The sequence below is a fragment of the Chanos chanos genome, chromosome 4, assembly GCF_902362185.1.
Source record: "Chanos chanos chromosome 4, fChaCha1.1, whole genome shotgun sequence".
In the NCBI taxonomy this organism is placed as follows: domain Eukaryota; kingdom Metazoa; phylum Chordata; class Actinopteri; order Gonorynchiformes; family Chanidae; genus Chanos; species Chanos chanos.
The window spans coordinates 44,826,518-44,853,572 of record NC_044498.1 but is presented as its reverse complement, the minus strand read 5'-3'; the positions used below and the strand labels follow the sequence as shown (position 1 = coordinate 44,853,572).

At 42.5% G+C, this 27,055-nt stretch overlaps 1 protein-coding gene across 3 annotated transcripts; it reads right to left on the bottom strand.

The window, feature by feature from the left end:
- Positions 1 to 4,759: 4,759 nt before the first annotated feature.
- Positions 4,760 to 25,581, bottom strand: letm1 (leucine zipper-EF-hand containing transmembrane protein 1). Of its 3 annotated transcripts, none has more exons than XM_030770615.1 (15): positions 25,292 to 25,581; positions 16,293 to 16,350; positions 15,419 to 15,902; positions 11,984 to 12,127; positions 11,692 to 11,829; positions 10,662 to 10,865; positions 10,422 to 10,541; positions 9,561 to 9,692; positions 9,220 to 9,390; positions 8,850 to 8,984; positions 7,352 to 7,486; positions 6,939 to 7,132; positions 6,614 to 6,646; positions 5,787 to 5,943; positions 4,760 to 5,428 (listed from the first exon to the last, which is right to left on the bottom strand). In XM_030770615.1, the coding sequence occupies exons 1-15, from the start codon at positions 25,368 to 25,370 to the stop codon at positions 5,276 to 5,278; spliced, it is 2,337 nt and encodes a 778-aa protein (XP_030626475.1). In that variant the 5' UTR covers positions 25,371 to 25,581; the 3' UTR covers positions 4,760 to 5,275. The 3 variants fall into 3 exon arrangements, with proteins under 3 accessions (XP_030626475.1, XP_030626477.1, XP_030626478.1); XM_030770617.1 differs by having other exon boundaries at positions 5,787 to 5,925; XM_030770618.1 differs by lacking the exon at positions 25,292 to 25,581 and adding an exon at positions 24,104 to 24,133.
- Positions 25,582 to 27,055: the final 1,474 nt, after the last annotated feature.

Here is a 27,055-nt window from a genome sequence, read left to right as displayed (position 1 = left end):
TGCCCATTACACAGACAGTTGAATTATATTACTACTGAGGATTTCTCTTGATGATTAACTGTGTCACTGAGGCAAAGTATTAGGAATTCACAACAGTATTTCCACATTTTGCACTTGACAAATTTTGTGCTACAAATGTGACATGATGGCTAGTTTTCTCTGAAACACTATGTAGCTTGTGACATAATGTTGACTGGATATATGTTAGAGTAATACAGAAGTACACAAGACAGTTATAGAATATTTACACATATTCATTCAAAGAGATGGAGTAAAAACTGCATCATTGTCAGGCAAGCTGGAAAAATGCCTCTCACAGGGTCCATTTGTGTTATGTTTTTAGGTTGAGGGTGCTGATCCAGGAACAGCTACCCTTAGTCCATAAACTGTATTTATTTGATTACACTGATCCCAGATCAGCACTCTGAAATGCATACTAGTCCTCAATCTATCCACGTGCAAAGTAAGTTCGTGTGCAAATTTCACAGATGTATTCTCTTTTGGCATCTGTTTGAGATGGCTTAATTGCCGTTTCCATTGTCCTTTATGACTGCATTGCTTGGCATTTGAACATTCTCCAAAGGATCAGACAGACAAGCGCAACCATTCTAAACGAAGCTGCCAAGATCTACAGTCAGATAGAAACATCTCAAATTAGAATCACAATACGTGACAAGACCAAATCTGTCACTGACACTCAAAAAAAGGGTCATTCTCCACCATCTCTCCAGCAACCATACAATTCACAGTCATGAGCAAGTACATATATGCTCAAATGTAACAAAATAGATCTACCCCCCCCCCCCCCCGCCAAAAACCGCAGTCTCCCAAATCACTGATTGTCAGCTGACGAAACGACAGTTACAGTTACACACGTGTTTTCTCACTGAAATCAAGTCCGTCGATCCCTCCACCTAAAGGTAGTCATAGAAAAGATCTTAAAGTTGATATTATCTGTTACAGAGGTGTAAGTCTAAATAGGCATCGAATATATGACTGATAAATCTAACACATTGCCGTGCTTGACGTCACGGCAATGCCGTAAGAACTAACTGAATTTGCTCACCTGTCCGACTGAACCTGTAAATCTGCTCATGATGTCCCTGGGTAAGCTCTACGCCACAGGGTTCAAGTAAATGTAAACCTTCCACTCTGATGGCAATATTTTTCCCTTGTTCATTCTCTGCTACGTACACAAAAAACCAAAAACATTGTAACGCACACCTGTTGTGACTACGCAGCCAAAGTCTCGTTACCCGCATGAGGATCTCCTCATTTTCATACATACGACTTTAAAACACCACACAACGCAAACACATTCTTCCTGAGCGCAGATCGTTTTGAACAACACTTAACGATTTTCTCTCATTTTAAGTGTGCTTGGCTTTTCTCAAAAGACTATTTCCCTTCTCGTCTGTTTGCTTGTTAGATAATGCTCTCTGCCGTATCAACCGCTAATACAAGACACTGTCAGTTAGAGTTTATACATGTTTTCTTGACCGTCTCCATTTCCCACAGTGTCTCTGTTTCCTCATTCCTTCTAACTGAAGGATGTGGTTCCGAGATGGCTGGATCAGCGAAAGGATACCGGGACTTCTCCAGCCATGCCGACCAGATACACGTTGTAAACCCATCAGGACAGAGCACTGTCTGGTCACTAAATAGAGTGTTTTCTGCTGTGCTCTCTCCTCGGGCTGGGAGGGGGGGGGGTAGTTGAAGACAGGTAGAAACTGTGGTGAAGGGGTTGAAGAAAGGAAGAAACTGTTTGAGAAGGAAATAGGGGGAAAAAAACAGAAGAGCGATACTTGTTTTGTGACTTGCAGAACATGGTTTAATGGACTTTTTTGTTGATAAACTGCGGGTTTTTCCAGACGTTCGCGAACGTGGCATAACGGATTGTGTTACAGTGAGTGTCAGGGACTGGCGCACAGTGGCAGTGAGAGTGCAAAATAATAAGGTATATAAGGGAATCAGAGAAAAAAACGAGTGAAGGAGAAAAACAATTGAGAGGATGAAGGAATGAAACACGAGCAAGACAATGATGGAGTGATGTGATGACAAAAGAATAGAGAGAGAGAGAGAGAGAGAGAGAGAGCGAGAGGGGAAAAAAATGGTACAAAATCATTCATAGTTTAACTCCGTTTTATTCAACATCTTTGGAACCATATGATGGAAATGTCAGTGTATACATGAATTATCTGATAAAATAAAAAGCTTTTATTTATTCAGCATCGTTACTGATTTTTTGCAGCAGTAAACTATTAAAAAAATACAGTGAATATCACTCTCTACCACTTGAATCAATTGTCACAAATAATACCAATAAGATATTACTCAATTTATTAGTTTTTTTTTTTTCATTTATTCTTGCACTTTTCTCAAGTTCAATTAAATAAATAAATAACATGTTACAGATTAAAAGAACAGACAGCGTTATCTCAAGCTTTCTTTCTTTTCTTTTTTTTCTTTCTTTTTTTAGTTTAACTAAGGGTTCTCAGCTCACGTATTTATTTAACTTTGGTCTGTCTCCGCCTCTTTGTCTGAACCCAGATCAGTTTACCGCACAGTTGTTCCTCCTGAAACAGAGACAAACTCCCAAAGTGATGCATCCATTCCATACACTAACCAACACAGTGGTCCTCAAAAGACCCATGTCCAACTCTGGCAATCACAGCGTTGAGACAAAGCCAACAGGAATCTCGGTACAGAAGCGTCTCCTCTGTAACACGCACGGATTCCTCCTGCTAAAATATCTCTGAGCTCATAATACAAGCTAAACTGTCTTAATTCAGTCTTCTTAGAGAATCCAACAGCTCATCTGAACAGCCATTATACAAGCTAAACTTTCTTAACCCAATCCTCTCAAAGAATCCAACAGCTCATCTGAACAGTCACCCAGACGTGAAGAACACAGAACGTGGTTCTGCATCAATTTGTTTATGAAGATTAAAATGGTTTACTGAAGGCAAGGACTGTGATGTCAGAGGAAACTATTTTCAGTTCCATTAAACTGAACTCTCAAGTTTTGGCTTCAAGTGCAGTGGTTGTGTTTCTTAGAGACATTAAGATGGTCTTTCTCCGTTAAGTTGTAATTCTCCTAGCTCTGCTTCCATTCCCACCTCTATATGGTAAACTGTAAGTAACGCTAATTACCAAGCACCTTCAACACTGAGTTTATCATAACCATACATCTCCTCCTAACAGCAGCTGCCTCAAACACAGTTAAACATTACTCTATACAAGTATACCTGAGTCTAGATCAAGACCTCCAGAAAAAAAAAAGCTTTTTCCCATCATTATAGTGCAATTATAGATCAGCATAATTTCCCCCAGCTTCCTTTGCAAAGTTCATAAACATTATGCAGTTATTGCATGTACTTTTAAGGCCTTAACTTCAGCATTGATACACAGATAAGCGAGCGCTGCATAAACACAAAAAGCGTTACCATAGCGAAGGTTCACCTTTGACCCTTATTTGCCCCCCTGGCAAACACTGAACAGACAGGCAGTCTAAACAGGGAGCCAGACTGTTTTTTGGAGACATTGAGCAGACACAATGTACTCAGGTGAGAAACAGCCTCCTCTCCTCAGCTGACATATTTAAGGACAGAGATGACATCCTTTGTCTTCTGCAGTGCCCTGCACAACTATGTGACCATGTTCACACCACAAACACATCTGTTTGCAAGTATGTGTGTCTATGTGTATGTGTGTGAGTGTGTGTGTGTGTGCGCAAGCATGTGTGTCACTTTCCGATTCAAACAGAGCCAAGTTTATGAGCGCAAGCGTGTACGCAGATCAGTTTCTCCTCTAACTCCATGTAAGGAGAGAATGTTTACCCAGCGCGTTACTATCTGTACCCAGACTAGCTTTACCAAACTGGGCCTCAGCTGACATCTGCGCTGGCTCTGGCAGCATGGAACAAGCTTTGTCTTCACTAATCTAAACACTCTCACACACACACAGAAACCGACCCAGCTGAACCCCGACAGCGCTTTTAACGCAAAGTCTCCGTTCCTGCCGTGGTCCCTCATCCAGCACCGCACTGCAGGTCATCCGTACACACACACACACACACACACACACACACACACGCTACGCTGAGGGGGCCCACGCCCACGGGTCAGGAAGGGGGGGGGGTCCGAAACAGTCCTTAAGCATAATTTGACTGTGTAAAACACGTGTTTACTGGTTGTATAGACAAATCTCTATACGCTCGGTTCATTTGATGGGATTCTGACAGGAGCGGGAGATTACTGAAGGCCACAGCGTATGCACTGGATCAATACACGCTCAGAGCTTCAGAACTAACTGAAGTTCGACTGACGGATTAAACCCCAACCATCAGCGCCTTGGCGTGGTCGGCCGACTTTTTTTTTTTTTTTTTTTCCGTGCACAGAGCTCAAATTCTCCCAGACATCACACTCAACATTCAAATACTGCACACATAATGTATGCATGTCTATGAGTTTATGAAACGCATCTGCACATCATTGTTTCTTTGGTTAATGGACAAACAAAACGGACCGTGAATCGTACATTCAAGCATCTAACCCACTTGATTCCGCAGCAAACTGAAATAAAACACCTGATCAGAACAAAATGCTAAAAAAAACAAAAAAAAAAACAAAAAAACAAAAACAAAAGCGTGACGAGGAATGGAGGAAGGGTGATCAGGTGGTGATGCAGTGTGCAAAGACAGACAGGAAATGACTTCTGCTCACTTCCTGAACAGCGTTGGTGGGATGAAAAGAAGAGGTTTGTTTGTTTTGTTTTTTTCTTTAAACATTATTATATGAACACAAATTATTTTACTCTTTTCTCTGGTCATATTTCAAGGAGGAAAACCAGCCAACAAAGGTTTAAAATAATTGATTTTTAAATTTCAACACTTTTTTCCCCCCCTCTTCAAATAAATAAATAGACACCTCTTCAGCAAATCAAATCAACCATTATACATCAGTCCTAATAGGCAGAATTAAACTATGTTTGTCTCTAATTTGTGCATAAAACTTTGTTTTGGAGGAGGGGCATTCTTTTTTTGTATTTTGAGTGTTTTCCTCTATGCTTTAGTTTTTCGTGTCTTTTCTCTACTCTCTAAAGCATAGAAACAAAACTCTCAAAACTTCTGACCTAAATGGCCTGACGACCCAATGACTGAACACATGTGGTCGTATTAGGGTTCAGATTCTGTTTGACCATTAGGGTTGTGGGCTCCAGCTCTAGCGGTTCGTCAGTGCTTTCCCTCCCCCATCTCAGGTTTATCTGTGCGGGGTTAATTTTTCACTTTAGCAGCCTGTTCCTTCTCGGCCTTTTCCTTGGCCTTCTCTTTCTCCACCAGCTTCTCCTCTTTCTGTAACATCACCATGATCTCAGCCACCTGCGTGGTGGAGATGTCTATGTCCTCTTTATCGATCAATTCCACCACCTACAAAACATAAAAGACGCATAAACACACACAAATATATACATCACACGATACAGCTGAAGATGCTGTGTACCCTGCCAACTAAAATATGGACAGAGAGGCAGTCAAAGGCAGAAAAAAAAGAGAGAGGGACAGACAGGTTTATCCACCTGATATTAGAGAGAGTGAGAGAGAGAGAGAGAAAGAGACTGCGTCTTTTGTCTAATTGACTTTTTTCTACGTACGGTGGAGACACAGATGTGTGTGTGTGTGTGGGTGTGTGTGTGCGTCGTGTGTGGACGTGAATGTGTGTTGTTGAATGTGTGCCTCAGACCCCTGCGCCAGCAGAAAAACACAGGTGAGTCAGCGCCAGCGTTACCTTGATGACGTCGTCGATGTCGATCTTGCCGTCCTTGTTCTCGTCGAGCGCGTCGGCGATGCTGAGCAGCTTGTGTTCGGGGATGCTCTGGATCTGCCTCATCACACCGATCAGCTCGTTGATGCTGATCAGATTCTCCCTGTAGGGCAGCAACAAACTGCATACAGGAAACGGTTACTCGGCAACACAGGAAGCTAAACGGTAAGGGGGGGGGGGGGGTGCGGAAGAGCACGCCGGCTAACCAATCAATCGCATGCTGAGGCAGCCATGCAGGGTTCCCAGAACAGTCCAATCAGAAACCTTTGCTGATCTACCTACTCTCTACCCTAAGGCTCTTCAGTGTTTCACTGGCAATTACGTAGACAAGGAAACCGCTGTCTCACTGGTAAAAGCAATCAGAACTCTTTTCTCCTCTTTTTTGATGTTCATATTCTCATCTTTGTAAGGGCAGGCAGTTTTATTTAAGTGCTTTTAAAATCTGAAATGTAGGTACGTAGAGTTAAATGTATTCCAGACTACTTTCATGTCATAGCTAAGAGTTTTGGAAACTGCAAAGCACGGCAGAATCAGAGGTGGCAGAACTGCAACGATTTTGATGATTTATTAATAATCCGTTAAAAATGACGATGAACGGCAGACACGAGACAAAACAACACCCGGTGAGTGAGTGAAGAGATACCGAACGATGGAAGAATCAAAATGAAATTTTTAAATGAAATCTCCACTGATTGATCTTAATTGACACACTTAATTTGAAGACAAATGAAATTTGGGTTAGATTTTAACAAACAGCAACAGACACCAGTTGTGGTCTCTCCCTTTCTTACCTTTGCATGTCACTACGTTTCTCATAGAACAGTCTACAAAAACAAAAAAACAAAAAAAAAAGAAATAAAGAGAAAGAATTGGTCTGGGTACCCTTTTTACGCTTGTCTGTTTGGCACACAGTTCAAAGTCATCCTTCCATCACCACTTCACAATGGGTAACACACATGAGCAATGCACCCATATAAATGTGCTCTAGCATTCGTATATAATATCACACCGCTTGGTGAGGTCTTGCTCCATCTGGCCACATAGCGCCTGCCACGGAGATCGGAAAGAGGCAAAAAAAAAAAAAAAAAGGAGAGTAAAGAGGGAAAGATCTCTTACCCTATAGGTGGTGTTGTTCCACTGTCCACCTGTCCGTCCAGAACCAGCTTGTCCTTCTCCAGCTCGCTGATTATTTTGTCGATTCGGCCAATCATGCGGTTGACTCTCCGGGACAGACGTTTACTGGCCTTAGACTCCTCCACCACCTGCTTCTGACCGCTCTTAGACAGCTCCTTCTTTATCTCCTCCAGATCCTGACAGAGAGAGAGAGAGAGAGAGAGAGAGAGAGAGACACTGGACATTTACTGACATGTGAACACACATCTCTCAACTCTCTCTGTCTGACACAAACACACACATGCAAAACTCACTTAAGTTCACTTTACCGCACAGACAACTCTCACAACTCTCTCTCTCTCTCTCTCTCAGACACACACACATGCACACATACACGCACGCGCGCGCACACACACCTCGCTGTACTCCTGAACATCGTCCTTCAGGTCCTCCAGCTCCTCTTTCTCTTTGGTGAGGAGTTTCTTCTGCTCCTTCAGTTTAGTGCAGGCGTCACTCAGCATATCAATCTCCTCTTTGGTGATCTCCTCACCCTGGGGAGGGGGGGGGGTCAAAGGTGAAAGGTCACACAAGCAGACACAACTAACCACACATCAACACACAGGCACAGACCTGCGACCAGCAGCAAAACAGTACGACAGGAATTTGGGACAAAAGGGAAGATTTGACAAAACATCACCTTCACCGAACATGCAAACACAAATAAACACACACGTAGAGAAACATACACATAAGTTTAGTAAGGGAAATGTCTATATGTTATACGACACCAGAAGATCAGCTCAGCACCAGTGATCACTCAGGTAAGGAGTGTGTTACAGGCCCACACTCATACACAGGTGTATACACACACACACACACACACACACACACACACAGAGACACCGGTGTAGTGGACAGTGGGAGGACGAAAGCACCACACAAACATCTCAACTTCTCATCAGTACCTTTAACCTTTCATCCATTTCTCTGACAGCCTGCTCTCATATAGTACTATCTGAGACTCCAGAAATCCTGACTCCCTACTCCTCCTCCTTCACCCTTTGAAACTGTGATATTTCACTGAATATAGTGACTGTGATATTTCACTGAATATAGTGACCGTGATATTTCACTGAATATAGTGACCGTGATATTTCATTGAATATGGTGACTGTGATATTTCACTGAATATAGCAACTGTGATATTTCACTGAATATAGTGACCGTGATATTTCACTGCATATAGTGACTGTGATATTTCACTGAATATAGTGACTGTGAAGAGCAGAGTTGTTTGTGTGGCTGGGTAAAAATGGAGGGCAGTATTTCAGTATCTAACCTGGATGAGCAGATACCTCTGCCACTGTTTAAACTGACCGCAGCATGGAGAAAAGCATCGAAATCCAAACAAAATAAACACATACACACACACAAACACACGCGCACGCACACAAACAGACAGACACACACGCACACATGTTACACACCAAAGAGCAAAATCAATCGACACATGATCAATTAAAGCAAAAAAAAATAAGCAAACCTATGGAGGCACAACACAAAAGAAAACTAAAGAAATCTATGAAAAAGCAGAGTCTGTTTGAAGCCTAAGCGTGACTGTCTCATTTGGAATAAGTTGAGATGAAAGTCTTAGACAGAGAACCTGCTGAGGAGTATAAATTATACTCCAGAGCTTTGATTCATGTTGATGAAAAACGCTGAGCGAGCAGAAACTGTGTGGTGGTGTGATTTATCTCACTATCCTCCACAACAGATGCTGGTTGTGTAGAATGAGAGAGACAGAGACAACATGTGTGTCTAAGTGTGTGTCTGTGTGTATGTATGTGTATGTGTGTGTGTGTGTTTGTGCATGTGTGTTTATTTGTGTGTGTGTATGTGTGTGCGTGTGTGTACCTTAATGCCCTCCAGCACAGGTGCAGTGTCTCGCAGTGTTTCGGAGTGGATGGCCAGATCTACGCTGGACAGAGCATGCTCAGTGTCTACCCGCCTTCCCACATCTGCCTCTGCATCCAACAGGGCCTCGCTCTCCTGAAAACACACCTTCAACATTTAAACAACGTTCCTAAAACAACGCGGCAGAGAGTGGTTACAGCAACATTCTGTTAAGAATTAGACTGAGACTAGAAACCAGGCTAAGAAATATATATATATATATATATATATATATATATATATATATATATATATATATATGTTGGAAGAGAGAGACTAACGGTAAGTCTGTTTTGATTGGTTCATGGGAATGACGGACAGGGACACTGACCCGTGCTGCCTGCTCTTTAGCCTTCTCTGCGGCGTCAGCCAGCCTCTCCAGCTCTCTCTCCTTGTTCTCCTGTCGGATGGCAGCCTCCTCCTGCAGTGTGGCTTCCAGTTTGGTTTTATTATCCACCTTAGAGAAGTCCAGTTCAGCCACTGCCACCTGAGCCTCTTTAGCCTGGACACACACACACACACACACACACACACACACACACACACACACACAAAATTAATACACAAACGCAATTAGACACAGCCTCATGTCTACCAGAAATTTGTTTGACCAGAAATATTCATATACACATACTGAGTATAACATACACCCACGCAGAGAGAATTACGTACCACAGTCTCAGGCAGGGTCTGGAGTGTAGTTTTGAGCTGGTCTGCGGGGGACAGGGTGTCTGGCAGGAACATGGCTCTGGACAGCAGGAGCAGGGATGTGGGGATTTGCTGATTCAGATGTAGTTCCAACCACTTATGGAGACAACATCAAAAACACACACATCATCACACAGCAGAGATATATGTCATACTCAACACCGTCAGTATCACAGCACCGATATCCATGTTATGATTTTAAACAGCGGATATCTAGGCTCAGTTTTTATATATATATACAGACAGACTCTACTTGACCTCTGACAGGTCTCCATTCTGATGACCCTGCTGTAAATGAAAAATATTCTGTTCTGTTCTATTCTATTTTGTTCATTGTAAAGATGTATATGCACTTACATGCATGAATGTTGCATAATAGGGCTTTGTTACATGTCCACTCTAATTTCATGCATTATTCAGGTTAAAGTAATACATATATAATCATCATCATAATATAAGAGCAAAAAAAGTAATTATAAAATGAAATACAGTGTAGGTATTTATTAATGAGTACTGTAAGTAATACTGAGACCCAAACCATAACCAATATGGTTGATGGTATGATACAGCGGATAGAGCAGTTGTGATTAGATGTTACAACCAAACGTTGCTACTTGAAACTAATATAATAAGGTTAATGGGACGGCTGTTGTGAGTCTGAGTGGTCGTAAGTCGAGGACAGTCTGTGTGTGTGTGTGTGTGTGTGTGTGTATGTGTGTGTGTGAGTGTGTGTGAGTGTGTGTTTGCGAGTATGTTTGTGTGAGTGTGAGTGTGTGTGTGTGCCTGTGTGTGTGTGTGTGTGCCTGTGTGTGTGTGTGTGTTTACCTGTTTGAGCTGTTCTCTCAGTCTCTCCTCAGTGACACCCAGAGCTCTCATCCCTCTGACTCGACAGGCTGCCTGGAGTTCATTCACATTCAGACTGTCCACACCTTCCTCTGCAATCAACTGACAGAACACAGCCACGGCAGGGGTCAGCACTGCACTGTACTACACTGTACTAACAGTCTTAATATGCTCACACAGTCTGGTGTGTCTGTGTGGACCGCAGCTGATGAATGCACTCACCTTGTCATCGGTTCGGATGGCCCTGAGCTTCATAATGAGCTGGAAACGGAGGAAGTTGTTGGTGCCGATGGACTGTAGCTCCAGCAGACGGCACAGGGCCACCAGCTGAGGACGCGTCAGATTGTCCAGTGTCAGCTCGTCTTCGAACAGTTTAGAAAAACGAATGATCTGCTCATTACTAGGCCGTTCACCTGAGTCACGGATCTGAGACACAGACAGCGAGAGAGAGAGAGAGGGAGAGAGAGAGAGAGAGAGAGAGAGAGAGAGAGAGAGAGAAGATAAATAATGTGTCATCTCAGAAGATGAAAGTTGGAGTGTGTGTGTGCTTGCGTGTGTCTGTGTGATTTTGGGCTGGAGGTAGATTAGAAAGGTCTTCATTAGTACATTCTCAGATCTGGATTTAGTTCATTTATTTCTGCAGTGGATATTAAAGGTGTTGATGGTTTACCTATTTGGGTGTGACAGGTAAAATGAAAAATAAGATGGTGCTCAGGGAAGACTGCAGTTCAAAGACTGGCCACACTGGGGCACAAAAGAGCCATTCTCAAGGGCCTTATTCAGATTCCTACTTAAATGCAGAATTTTCACCACTGCAACCCACGACAGGCACCGTCGAGGGTAATACATTCACCCAAACACATTGGTCTTCTCTCAGTCAGTTACTTACAGTGGTATCAATATTTAACATTTTGAGTCAGTTGTTTGGAAGCCACACAGAAATATCTTTTCTTCTACTAGTGTACATGTTTTAGTCATGAACCTGCACAGTATGGTAAGGGATAGATTTGTCCTTACTGAGAATGGATTCTCCACAGTAAGGTGGACTTTTCTGAAGTGATGGAGTGGGAGTGTACACAGAGCGAGAGAGAGAGAGAGAGAGAGAGAGAGAGAGTGTGTGTGTGCCCTCTGAAACAGAGTGCAGAACTCTATGATAACATTTCCTGTAAAAGTGAACATGTATGTTACTGTACAAGTAAATGTGTGTGTGTGTGTGTGTCGGTGTACAAATGAAGGTGAGTGTGTGTGTTACCTTCTGGAAGAAAGTGGAGAACTCCTCTGTCACATCGCCCTTGGATGCTTTGTTTCTCAGGGCAATCTCCTCCACTGTGTCCTGCAGAAACTTGGCCATCTCCAGTTTCACTCTCAACTCTTTCTTCAACCTCTCCTCCTTCAATACACACACACACACACACACACACACACACACACACACAAAACGCTTATGTTAAGGAACAGCCATAGATCTAGGTGGTGTGTTTGACAAGAGGTCACACGTTTGACATCATCATTCATTAGGGGTTAAAGATGAAAGGTTACGTTACCTTTTTGGATTGTGTCTCAAACGTGGACGGCAGCATGTTGGGGAAAAGCTTAAGAGCGACAGGAAGCAGAAACTCCATAAACGGCACGATGATGAAAACCAAGAAGGGGAGGAGTCTAAATACATCAGCACAGGTCCTCAGGAACTGGAAGTGACATCAGAGGATTCACACCGTATTAGGTCAGACACTGAATTAAAAAGTAATAAAAGGTAATAACTACTGGCTGTGCAAATTAGTTTAAAATTGGGCAGAATCTAATAAATTTGATTTCACAACATCAAAAATCTCAACAAAACCTGTGACTTTATTTATTCAATATGATACATCACACGATACACGTCTGTCATCTGGAAGCCCATCATTGTCTGTTTGATAATACTATTTTATTAATAAAGAATGACATCTAGGATTAAACCTACAATAAAACTTCACACTCCTGAGTCCTAGTCATGATTCTCCTTGCGCTGTTAATATCCCTACACTGGCTATAGGCCCTGGACAGCATGGAATTTACCTCCAGAGCTATTCAGACCAAACATGGATAAACTTTTCTGATCTTCATACCGCAAGCCCATTAATAGTTTGTGGAGCATGAGTTAAAAAAAAAATCAATTTCTCAACATTAACCAAAGCTTGATCAGATGGGAAGATCTGCCATTAATATATGGAATTATGTTTAGTTTAAGCAAAATCAGCAACATAATGAGTGACTGGTCAATGTTCTGTATTTGTAACACAGCAATATTTAAAAATATTACTGATTTTACACATGCAAAAATAATATTAACATGCATAAATGATGAAGAAAGTTTCTGGCCAAACAGTTTGGCCTGTTTGCTTTGTGTGTGTGTATAAGAAGCAGTGTGTGCTTGGATAACTCCAGCAGGGGGAGTTGGAGGAGCACCAAACACAGTCATTGGTGTCAGTCCCAACCTCTCTCTCTCTGTCTCTGTCTCTCTCCCATCTTCCTTTTCTTTTCTACTGTTACATTTTTCACCCTTCGTTCACATATCTCCAGAGCTCTCATGCTGAAAATGTAAGGTGAGGTCTCTGTGGTTTCCAGTAGTGGTGTTTATGCGCATTAACCGTTGGTCAGCAGGAACAAGGAGGAAATTACAACGTCACTGTTTAAGCAAACTTGACATGACTTCTACAGAACCAGGATGTACAAGATATGGCATCACGCCATGAAATGACTCTTGGAGAACAAGAGAAACTCTGTGTGTGAGTGTGTGTGTGCATGCCTGTGAGTGTGTGTGTGCTTGTGTGTGCTTGTGTGTGAGAGAGAGAGAGAGAAAGAGTGACTAAGTGAGAGAGAGAGTGTGTTGGGGGTAGATGTTGTTGTTCCAAAAAGAGAGGGTCCACTGTCCCCCCAACACCACCTGCATGTCAGGGGTCCTATAGGGAGGCAGGATTTAAGCCAACCAGGCTTGAAAAGATCTTTTGTGTTCAACCCATTGACATGTATATCACCTTCATCAGCAAGAGAGAGAGAGCAAGAGGGGAAGAGGGGGAGTAAGGGAGAGAGAGAGTGGGGGAATGAGAGAGAAAGAGATGGGGGGAAGAAAGATATGAGAGGTGGTGGAAAAACAGAGAGGGACAAAGAAAGGCAGAGGTGTAAAGCAACATCAAAAGCTGAGAGGCCCAGGCTGAAAGCCTGGATTAAGGAGACTGATCAACTGAATAGCAGCAGGGAGGTGCGCTAGCGGCTAGCTGTAGCTTGAGGTTGTGTGTGGGGTCACAGCTTGTTTTAGGAGTGGGGCCCAGATGTATGGTGACGGCCAAACTGTTAGCACAGCCGTTACCCCACCGCTGCTATGTCAATCTTTACTCAGCCTAAGCCCCAACCTAAAAGTTACTGCATGGAAACTTCTACTGGCCACTAAGCTAGTTCACCCATGTAGTTTGCCATCACAGGACTCAATGTCTTGAACTGAGATGCTTTTATGAAATACACTCTTCTGCTCTGTGGTAAAAAAACAAAAAACAAAAAAACAAATACATTTTGCTATACAGGTTCAAAAAACATAGTAAAATAAGCAACAGGAACACCAACATGAGTTATGACCCACCACTCATAAGAAAAGGGCCACTCTTTTTGCTCTGTAGTTCAACATAGCAACTGGTGGTTTATCATGAGTGATTTAGCAATATGCTAAATCAAAAGCAGAGCTGCAGGCTATTCGGTCAGCAAGACCATGGCTAGCGATGAGCATAAGCTAATATTTAATCTATTTTACGTTAGCTAAATTCAATGCTAGCTCCATTGCCTCACATAACCCTCTCTCAGCTTGAAGGGCAGCCAGTATTACATATCCCAGAGAGAGAGAGAGAGAGAGAGATCATTTCAGGGAAAGCCGGCGGAGAATGTGGACACAGGGTTGGTGTCAGTGGAGTCTCATGTTACTACAGCGGCACTGACTCACTCACTGGTCTCTCTGAGGATCTGACACTGACAGACATTAGCCACGTGCAGACCGAACTCTCACAGCACACTGCACAGAGTCTGTGAGATCATGTAACCACAGCAGACGTTGGAGAGGGTTTTAACAAAAGCAAAGCGGAGGACAAATGGCTATGTGTTGTAATACTAACTAACAACGTCAGAGAGATAGTTGAACATTAGCCATGTGAGATACCTACAGGACCAACATTTTACTGAAAGCGCTAAAGTTGAGTGATAGGACCAACATGCTAAGAAAGGCCGCAAAAGATAAATCATATTAATTACATGCCAATAAATGCTTTACATAAAAAATGCTATTTTCTAACAGATGTCACAAGTATATATCAGAGAGAGTGTAAATGATGTAATCCATGTGTTATCAGTGACATTCACACACAAGAAAGAATGTTAATTTATATGACGTTAGCCACATTGCTAACATTACACTACATGCTAATGCCAAATAGCACTGTTAATGCAAAGTCTGTTAACCTTCATTCACTTTTATGATAAGGACAGCCTCTCTCAGGGGAGTGCTGTATTACACTTTCTGGGCTTCATGCCAGCACGCACGAACAGACAGACAGACAGACAGACACACACACACTACCAAAGTTTGTTACAACAGAGATGCTGCATTCACAATTGGCACTGATCAATCATTAAGCCAGAAGAGGCGAGAAAGAGACTTTACTATGGATTCATATCACGAAAACAACACGGCTCTTTAGATGCCAGCTCAGCATTTTCCCTGCCAGCCTCCGTTCTCTGAGTATGCTGCCACTCCCAAAAGCGGACCAAGGCCTTGGAATAATTTTTTCCTCTAAATTCTTAAATAAACAATTTCTCCTGGGACACATCTGTGAGTGCACCTGAACAAATGACTAATGCACGGAGGCTGGGAAAGAGGCCACTTTAAGTGATCTGGGTAGGCTTCAGACAAAGAGAGGGCACTAAATCAGTGAGAAGTGTGTTTCAAGTGTGTGTACCTGTCTCCTTTCCCGACGAGAGAGCGCGTGTCCGTTCAGTACTCTCCAGAGCATGCGGACAGCTATCGTCATGTCGATCCAGAGTAGGCGAAACCCGTGGTAGTAGTGCTTCACCTCGTCGACCACACGTTGCCCTAGCGACCGGCGCACGGGCTCGGCATCCACCGTGGGGCTGTAGATTGGCCCTCCCTCCTCCAGCTTCTTGTTCCGATCCTTCAGCGAACGCAAGGATCGCTCCACCTTGGAGTCGTCGTGGAGGCGACCGGTGACGTGAATCCACCGCACGGCAACGTTCTGCGGCCTTGCTATCATCCATTGCGTCGCTGCAGCGTGGCAGGGCAAGGCAGGGTCAGAGGTCAGCACAGCACAGTACAGACGCGGTGACCTGGCAGAGTGGCGCAGTCCCACACACAAACGATCTGAGTACAGGACCGGACTGAGATAGGACCCGTGACCCATGGAACTGCTTCTGAGGACATGAGGACTAGAGAGGGGGGAAAAGACAGAGACAGTATTATTCAATGTCTGAGCAGTACTTTCCAAACCCTCTGAGACAGCTGTGTTATGTATTTTAAATGAAGCGAGAGGAATAACTTCTGGTGAACCGCCATGTCGGGCAGTTTTGGATCAATATCCTTCACAGACTGAGTCAGGCTTAAGAGGCTCAGTGGATCGATTTGTATCGATTTAAAGTTGTCTGGAGTCAATGCTTTAGATCCAATGATGTTAAAAAGTCTTCACTGTTGAGTGTTTTTTTTTCTTTCTTGGCCCAGAATTTTGTTGACAAACTTTACAAACAGAAATGTTGTAACGTCGATGTAATTGCAAACGAGACTAATCTGGTTTCCCAATTTTTGGTCTTGTCACAAATTACCTGGGCGGGACCATTCGGAGTGCAGTGCAGTTGAAACATGTTCCCTCTGTTAGCTTTCCTATGAGAGAAAAAGAAAGAGCAGTGTTTAATACCGGAACTTGGCTTCTCAGGTTTAAGACACAGAAAAGCCACAGAATCAAAAGTCATTACATGCATCGCATTTGACCTTCAGTTATGGAACTGTCATCTCCGTCATAATACTCAAATATAGTGTTTGGTTTTAAAACTGACAGACAAGACACACCAAACACGTGCTAGCTCTGAATGAGAGAGAGGGTCTGCATGTGCGTGAGCGCACTTAAATATCTGCATTTGACAATTACTACATAGGTTTGCGTATAAGGTTCATCAAAGGAAACTGTATAGGCCAGTCAGAAGAAAAAGAACAAACCGAATCAGACTCTGCCACATGACCACAAAACTAACATCGAACATGTGCACACGCTAACAATAGCAGCCAAACCACAAATCAACACAGAAAAAAAAAGGGTTCAATACACATTAAGTACGACAGAATAACTAATCATTTCTGAAATAATATGTTCTGATACTCAGGGAAATCAGGGATAACCACACACTTTCCAGTTAAGCAGTGCTGACCTGCTGTGTTGGTTTCACAGTTTTGGACCGAGCAAACACGCATCGAGCATATCCTCGCTCACAGCGCAGGGGTTTTGCGATTTGAATTTGCAAGTCAGGGTTCAATCTCATCTGTGCCACAGTTGCCAACTTGGCTGGGGGCCAGAGGAATGCAGCAAGTCAAATTTCCTTGTGCGGGCGTGTTGGCCAGGGTCTCCTCGTTCATCCGAGGAGCTCACTGAGAATGAGGCATTTATGTAGTTGTGGGTATTACCGTGTGAACGGAGCTCTCCTTAAAGTGTGCTAGGTCACTCAGCAATGCAATGCAGATGCAGAGTCTGGAAGAAATGTGTGTCGCTCCCCCAGGGGAGGCTGGCATGGAAGGGGGAGACTTACTGTCTACGTCAAACATAGACTCAGAACTTCACTGCTGGTACACTCTACAGTTCACCATCTCTTACTACGGGGCTTCACACCACAGGCAAATGCTTCGGTTAACAAATTACAAAAGCAAAACGTCCCTCTTTGCCAACATCTAGGCACAAGACAGTCATGCCATGAAGAACTTAGCTACGCGCACTATAATAAAACTTTACTGCCACCAGATTGAAAGTGAATAACAAACCCACCTGCTACATTTCTTCTGCTGTTACTTAACATACAGGCTGCAGATACATACAGCACATGTGGATCTGACTTGGCTCTCAGTCAAGTGTGAGTTGTAACAGTAGAGATCTGATGACTTTGTTTGAGTCTTGCCAAGAGTTACTGACCTAAGAAGACTTTCTGGGGTTACAGAAGCAAGGGTTAAGGAAGGGAGGAGGACTTTAGGACAGAAAGGGGGTAAGGGGTACATTTAGGATAATGAACGTGCCCTAACCTGTTTATTGTTAATCTGAATCACACAGAAAAACGTGATTTGAAATGACCAACCTCCGCCACCGTGGAATGATGTAATTTTCATCAGGGTTGAAAACTAGTTTGAACTGATTAAATTAGATGGCAAATAAATTTCATCAGCTCAAAAAGATGAAATGGAGTGTGTTTTCAGTATGAGGCTGACTGAACCATTTAGTTAGTCCTGTATTTGATGTCTAACAGGGCAGAATAAAACTCCTGCTCACGATAGCTGATCATGTGATTTAGATTTTGTTAAACATGAAATGTATGTCTGGACAGATTTTGTTACTGTCTGAAAAAGTTCCAAAAGACAAACAAAGAGGCGGGGCTTTAAGCTCCACCTTCCTGACAGCCTCTGATATTATAGGCTTTTGAAGACGAGAGTCAGGGTATGAGGTAATGCAGCTTTGTCCAATGAAAGCTCATTCTGACAAATAGGCAGAGACACTGACAGTCACAAAGAATAACTGCCATACCTCCAACACTATTGATGTGCACTCACTGTAATTACCACAAGGAACTACATGTTTCTTTTTGTAACATGAAGAATCCATGTAAAGGCATGTCATGCTGAGAGCTGTACAATGACTGGTGCGTCTGGGAGGTCCTCCGGCATTTTCTTGGAAAGTGGGTTAGGCCATAGTGAATGACGCTTTCGATGAACACACGCAAAGGCAACAGACACAACCTATTCTGATTTCAGTCTAAACTGTAGAGACAGGCCAAGCAGAGGCATGTATGTGTGTGGTGTGTGCATGCCTTGCATGTAATGGATGGGTGTAAAAAAAAATGACACACACACACACAAAAAAACAACACGTCCAGTATGGTATGGTAATATGCTAACATGACTCAGACAGTGTGTCTGTAACATGCAAGATTTAAATACCAACCAGACCATATAGCTGAGGACAAAACTGTCTGGCTGTGAAAATTCCAAAACAGTTTAGCACCATGTTAAAGCACAAAGATAAATGAAACCCAGTATCTTTACCACTTTGGTTAATCCTTGGGTTAAACATCCCCTCTTCCACCCCCCCCCCCCCTATGTTTATCAGCTCAGTTATGTAACACAATAACTCAAAGACAGATCTTTCAGTTTCTTCAGATTATATAAGTCCTTCTGCTGCAGTCACTGGGCTGTTCAAATATTTCACTGATAATTACCGACCTTTACATGCTCTACTTTTCCCTCATTCTCCCATGCAGACACATACACTCCACTGAGCCCTAACCAATTATCAACAACTCTAAGACAAAGGAAGACACAGGAAGAGAGAAGCACATGCACATGCACACACACACACATACACACACACAGGGTAGACAGAAGCCTTCAAAGCAGCTCAGTCAGACATAATAATTACACACCATGACGTGAAGAAACATTTGGTCTGGTCTTAAACCTGAACAAACAACCACACACACACACACACACACACACACACTCTCGTGCTAACGTGTGTGGCTCTTGTTATTCGCTATCTCACGTATTATTGCATAACCTTTGCCTTTCCAAAGAACTTTTACAATAACCTTCAACCTCTTCAACTCCCCCATCACCCATCTCCAATCAATGGATAAGCTGAAGATCTGCTACAGGTCAACCATCAGCTTTATGTTTCTGTTCAGGCTCTCCTCTCCTGGGAATCCCCATTAAGCGGGGGGAAACAGTGACTCTCTCTAACAAACGCCCTAACAAGATCAGGCCACTACTTGTCTGACCAGACAGTCAACTAACAAGCTACTATCTTCTTCCCATAGTGCTTTGACAACACATACACACACACACCCCTACTGTTCCTATAACGTCTGTCTGGAATTACACGCTGACCAGTGACCACTTGTGCAGACTCTGTAATCTCTCTTTATCCTCTCTCTCTCTCTCTCTCTCTCTCCATTGTTGTGTCTGTAAGACCGCTGGCACATTGCCCCTGATAGAGTATGATCCTCCTGCTGCCAAAGACTAAAAGTCTCTATAAGGTTCTGCAGGACAGACTCTCTGTACGTGTATACTTAGGTCACAGACATCCTCCATGGCGTAAGAGTCTTATGTCATCACATAGATGGGATGTCTTTCAATGGAGCTCATCTTTCTGTTATGGGAAGCGTGATACCTTATTGTCCGTCTCTGTTTCTGCTGGGCCTTTACGTCTATACTGTGGTCCCATTTGAATCCTCGGAACGAGCATCTCCAGTTTAATTTAATCTTTCTGATACCAGGAAAACCAAATATCTCGATTAGGGCCCTCTTAGGAAAACTGCCTTAATGTCCTTCCTCTGTCCATTGCTTTCACTCATTTGATGGAGCTGAACCCATGAAACCCTTCACCAAATGCCCTTAACGTCTGATCCAATTTGTGGTGGAAGTTGATTACATCCTACTGGATCAACTCCCTCACGCCGTACTAAATTTAAATCTATAGGACCCTTAGCCTAGTGCCCTCTGATGTCGGAGGGGTGAAACGCTCCATTACTCTAAGACCAGTGTAAGACTCTGTGTAATCAGGCTTTTGCTCGACTATAATCTGCCTCCTGTTCTGGAGGAACGTTTGGACGATGTACAAAAAGCTAAAACACAAATACGTAAGGAGACACAAGAGACCGAGGCCTGCTGAAATCTTGAGCTAAATGTTGGGTTGTTGCTTTCTGAGGGAGAGAATGTGTGTTTCACTTCATCCTGCGGCGCACCTATGTCTATTTCACAACATCTCCAACATCTGTGTCTATTTCACAACATCTCCAACATCTATGTCTATTTCACAACATCTCCAACATCTATGTCTATTTCACAACATCTCCAACATCTGTGTCTATTTCACAACATCTCCAACATCTATGTCTATTTCACAACATCTCCAACATCTATGTCTATTTCACAACATCTCCAACATCTCCAACATCTATGTCTATTTCACAACATCTCCAACATCTGTGTCTATTTCACAAAATCTCCAACATCTATGTCTATTTCACAACATCTCCAACATCTATGTCTATTTCACAACATCTCCAACATCTGTGTCTATTTCACAACATCTCCAACATCTATGTCTATTTCACAACATCTCCAACATCTGTGTCTGTTTCACAACATCTCCAACATCTGTGTCTATTTCACAACATCTCCAACATCTATGTCTATTTCACAACATCTCCAACATCTGTGTCTATTTCACAACATCTCCAACATCTGTGTCTATTTCACAACATCTCCAACACCTATGTCTATTTCACAACATCTCCAATTCTGACGGACTCAGAGCTCTCCAAGCATTGCTCTCCAAGCATTGCGCGAAGTCCCTCGAAAGACTGTGGGGCATATCTACCATACAAACAGGCTATCGCATACCACGAACAACCTCATTATATACCACAGACTTATCGACTGTGAACTGAGCCAAAAATGAGTGTAGGCGGGTTAAGGGGGTTATCTATTTTGCAATCCATAAGTTGCTAAAAAACCTCACGCCGCTCAGCGTAGTTTTATGGCTGCAGAGTGTTATCTGGGGGTGCAGTCCTCTCTGACCATGATAAGAAAGCAGAGGAGAAGACCTTGCACAAACTACTGAGCGCCATCTATACACCCTTATTAAACCACTTTGTACAATGCATGTTTCCTAATCTATGTTCATTAAATTAATTTAGTATCCAAAAATAAATGTGTGCTTTACAACAAGGTCATAACATCTGACTATAGTTATTAGATGAGTAGAAAAAAAAAAAAAACACTCCTTCATCGCTACTTAAAAAATTTGACGTAGAAATTCCTCACATCTGTCAGGCTTTGGTACGTCTGAGTCTTGTCATCTATTCTGGGCTTTGGCGGCTCAGTGCAGCTGGGTCAGTTTGACCTGGTTGGCGTCACATCAGCCTTTTGGCTGTCTGAACACCTTGGTCTGCTCACTCATTCCCTGTAAGTGAGTGGAAGTTTCAGATGGAGTCTCCGTTGCAGTCAACTTGGAGCTGGTAGACTATGTAGGGAGTCATGTGTTTTGGTCGGAATGTTCCCTGGACGTTCCTTTACTCCTTTATGGGTGCAGGTAAAACTGTGGACAGTCAACTCTTGCCAGTCAGGACAGACACAACATCAAACTCCGTGCTACTGCTCAGCCTGGCTGGCCTGCTGGCACACTTTAACCGGCTTGTGAAGAATCCTGTGGAGCTAGCCTATAACCTAATAGAACAACACTTTGGCCCAAACACAATGTAGACTAAGGCTTCGCACAGAAGGGTCAGATATCTTACATTAGTCTTCTTTACCAGCTGGGTGTGTTCACTGAGACTCATACTTACTAATACCACAAAAAAAGAGAAACAGTACAGACACTGGTTCACACTTGCTTCAATTCACAAGCATTCGGAGTGTTGCAAAAGATGGCAGTTTATAAGGCCCCAATAAATGTATATTTGTTAACCTGACAGTATACTATAGTTACCTCATAGTTATTAAATAACAGCAGATAGGTGCAGGCTACAGACAGCTTAATTTATTATTGCTTTCTACAGGATCTTTGTGAGGAATATTCACAATTATGTATTTATATGACCTTCTGAATCATTCTTCACTCTCCAATACAAATGCCAGTTGTAACATAGCAATAATTCGGGAAGCCATAGTATAATCCCAGTGAATTTGGCCTTTTCTGTGCAGCAAATTGACCCCTATGTCCGGAAGAGAAGTAGTTAATGATTTCCTTTGCTTCAGTGAGCTAGGCTGCAATACTGAACAGATGTAGTTGTGAAACAACTGTAAAGTGAGCTTAATGGTTACTGCACAGTGCACTCAAACTCAACATAATTTCAGTGACTCCATTTTTTTCTGGAGGTCAGAGCACTGTGACAGTAATGTGGAGTCAGGGAGACAAAACAGGCTTTGAGATTAGGTCAATAGTTAGCATTGTTGCCTCACAGCAAGAAGGCCCTGGGTTTGGATCCCAGTCATCCCAGGTCCTTTCTGTGTGGAGTTTGCATGTTCACCCCGTGTTTGCATGGGGTTTCCTCCCACCACAAAGACATGCATGCTAGAATTAGTACTCCTGTCAGCGACCTTGACCAAGGCACTGGCAAAAAGACCTGGAGTTGGTCCCAACTGCTTCTAGTTCATAGTGTGTGTGTGTGTGTGTGTGTGTGCTCACTGGTGTTAGGGTTAAATGCTGAGGCTCCATTTCACTGCTCAGTGTGTGTGTGACAAATTAAGAACTTTTTCTTCTTCTTCGAGATCAATTCTGCACTGAACATAATTGACAACTAGAAAACGTTAAGACATCTCTACTTTTCTTCATCAGTGCAACTTTTTAAACAGCACTAATTATTCAGCCACTGTTCTAGGGGCTAGATCTTAACATTAGCATTTCTGAAATGCTAAGAAAAACACAAACCCCTGACAAGTTTTCAATCCATTTTGGTTCCAAACCTCTGACCCACAAAAAGAAAGAAATTTTTCATGTTGCCACTCCCATACTCCCACTCAAAATCTGAATGAGATTGGTTACACTAATGCAAGGTATCTGAGCGGGACAGAGGGTTGCTAGGAAACACCAAAGAGGAGGATGGGTGCGCAGTGACACTGCAGTTTTAATGGAACCGTAAAAGAAAATGTTCGACAACTGCTACAGATCCGGTTTCCTCGCGTACTCCTTTCACCTGCAGTCATAAGTCCAAAAGCCAGGCTGCTCTTGGAAGCATATGTAATGGTCATGGTGATGCATGAACCACACCCCGAAACACACCCACACATATATATGTATATGTATTACACACATATAAATATATACACACACACAAACCCAAACACCCTGCTCTCTCTCTCGCTCTCTCTCTTTCTCTGTCACTCACTCACACACACACTCATGCACACGAATGCGCACACACATACAGACACACAGCTGACTTCATGTACTACTGTGTAAATATATTATTGTACAGTGAGATGTACTTTTCATTGCTAAGACATTACTGTCTCAGATGAGCGGTTAAGAATGTTTCACATGCTATGCGAGGAAACCTTGCTGGCGTTATATTGAGGAAAAATCGCCATTGCAGTTCGCACAAGGAAACAGCAGAGGAACCAGTCTGTCCTCAAATAACCTCGCTCTCGCATCGGGTGACTTCGCCTGAGCTCTCTGGGAGCTCGGACAAAGAATGACGTTAGAAAAGCTGAACCTTTAATGAACCACATTATAACACAAGGGGATACGTCACTTTGTTTTGTTACTATATCTAAAAAAAAGCTTTTGAAAAACATTTACTATATCCAGCGACATAATCATAAAGCCCAGTAAAAAGAAAAACAGCGCGATAGCTTACTACCGCTTCAGTGTGCAGCTTACCTGGGAAGAGTTGAATCGAAATATGTCTTAAAAAGGGATTTAAGAAACGATGAGACTCCCTGCCGTTTCCATTTAACTGCCACCATACATGCTGTATTTTTAATCGCATCATATATGTTTATATAAGTGAGAATATAAAACCCATTGATAACGCAGCACAGTCAGCATCATCGCTCCTTGTTAGAGTATACTGTCTGAGAACTGTTCTAGGAAGATAATGTAAATGGCTGTCATTTCATTACAATCTGGACTGTGACCAAGCGAGGTGCCGTTAACTTTTAGTCATCCCCTATTGTGTGTGGGCTGAACACGGGGCAGTGGAAAAATACAGATTGAAAAATCCAGTCATGAAGTAAAATGAGTAGAAATATCTACAGCAGTCCATTTAGGACAGACAACATCCATGTACACGCACAGACATTTCGCTGCTTGCATGGAAACAGCTCGTAAGTGCGCCAACAAGACAATCCACTATTCCAGTGGTCATGTTACACCACCATTTATTTCTGGAAAGTACTTACAGTAAGAGACCGGTAAGGTTGCCAGGTAACAACACAAAAGAGTTAGCACGTGTTACATTGACAGGTACTGGTCGTGTCTCCGCACAATGCCATAACAGCCAATGTCTTTTTATCCGATCAGAACAGATATATTGAGTTAGCGCTGGTCTTACTAATGTGTAATTACTTACTGGGCCAACTTATCTCGAATCTGTCAAACAAGACAGCTAGCCTGCTAATCACTTAAGCCTTTGATTTCAGTAGTCGAGTATAGGCTAACTGCACTTGCTAACTGGCCGTCTCAGCTTTACAGACAACCCACACATATTAAGGCCATTTGCTAATGTTATTCTCCAGCAACACCTGAATTATCAAGTCTGGACAATCACTTGACTGACAGAGCAAGCACAGTTTAAACATAACGCTTAAAAACTTCATCACCAATCATTCACCAACTCAAAATCATTCACCCGTTACAAAAAACTAACTTAGTTATCGTTAGCAAGCATTTGTCTGATTCTTTACAGTTCTTCTTTGACGCCACCATGAACCGTTTTACAACCACACGGCTGGTTATGGCCGTGTTTTTCGTTTTAAAAAAGTGACCAGCTCTGAATAGTCTGCACCTCTATATTTAAAAATAGGGCTACATATTTTAAAAAGCCATTGCAACGGAGAGTAACGTTACCTTTTCTGAAATCGTTCTTTAACGACCTGGACGTTTTCATCAACGGTGTCCGGGATCTAGTGAACAAAATTAATGCCATTCTGGATTCTTCTGTGCTGACTGAAATGGGCCTACAACACGCTTATAAGATTAGATCAGATAGACCTTTTCAATTTTTTTCTAACAGTGAGTTATCTAACTATGGAAGTCACTGTCTTAAGTTCTTGCCCCATGTCCTTGCCCTCACGACGTTGTTGCAAGCGATGAGTTTGAAAGCTCATAGCAGTGGCTTCCGTCTTCCTCTGAGTAGTCGGCCAACAGAGGGAGTATTTTTGTAGTTGGTTCTCGCCGTTGCAGGTCTATGGACTCACAATGATACTGGGAAGCCATTTCAGGACACTTGCCAGTGACGCTGCGCAGATCGAGAAAAAAGTTGTTAGAGGTTATCGTCAGTCAAGTTACCATAGAAAGCAGGCAGCCGTCTGAAAATAAAGGTGATTTACAGATGGAGATTGGATTCATTCTGACAAATATTTAGATGTCATGTGACTAAATATTATCTCAAACAGAACGGAAGAGACAAATAATATTTGTCACAATGCACATGCATAGACATAGCAAGGAGGTATAATGTAACTGTCCCATTTTCAAAGTAGTTCTAAATGTGTGCATGTCATTCATGTTTGGTTGTATTATTATCCGTTTGAAAAATAATAATAAAAGTTATGTTTTTATCTCACCTAAATACTCATTATTGTGAATGATAAATCTAATTCCTGGTCATTTTAACTTATTTCTTTATGCGTGGCCCTGTGTGCTTCTGGCGCGCTTAGTTATGGGTTGCCAGGTAAGAATGTACGGTGATTTACCTTAAATAAGTGTATGAGTAATAAAATCGGTTTAGTGTTGGTTGAACACATCCATTGAATGATCGGTTTGACATTTGAGTCGTGTCTTGGAGGACTCAACACGATTAATTTGCATTTTTATAAATTATTTGACATAATTAACTGGCCCTGGATTATCTGCGCCCAAGCCTGCGTATAGTTGTTTCCACGTGTTTCCTTATTTTTTTACCAATTTTTATTCTTTTTTTTTTTTAGATATATTTATGCTATAGAGAAAATTACGCAATTTTATTTAAAATGCTTTATTTTAGTTAACAATTTCTCTTTAAAAACAAGATTAACTTTTGTCAACATGGCAACCTCCTCGCAACCCACCCTTTGGTATGACGTCACTCCGATAGGATGCCTCCTTTGCTCGTTTCTCGAACAGAGACTCGCGTCCACCAGAATAATTCCCCGAAAAACAAAAACAAACGATCTTAGAAGCATAATAATTTAATGCGAATAACAGTTAAGGAATAATTTCGGAGCTTCCTTTAAGGGATTTCTGACGATGCTTTTCGAATTCTGTCCTGGGAGGAGGTTGATTTTTGAAAAGACCGGTTAAATTCTTCACTGCTGCCAACCAATCGAAAGTGAGTATTTTTCGCGCTGATTGGGATGAGAGTTTCCCGCAAGCATTGAATCGAGTTGTGATAGAGGTCGGCTTATTCAGGATGCAACTAACAGGTTATTCTCCTATAAAATTATAGTTCGAATACAAGCAAAATACAGCATATTAAAACGTTACATTCAGATGGAAGGAAGGAAACAGATTTATTCTGTGGCAAACATATTCAACCTGCTAGCGTTAGCATGTCAAAGACTGGAGCAGCTGTAGACTACAGAAATACAGTGCGGCTAGCAAATGCAGACCACTATAACAAGATAGACAACT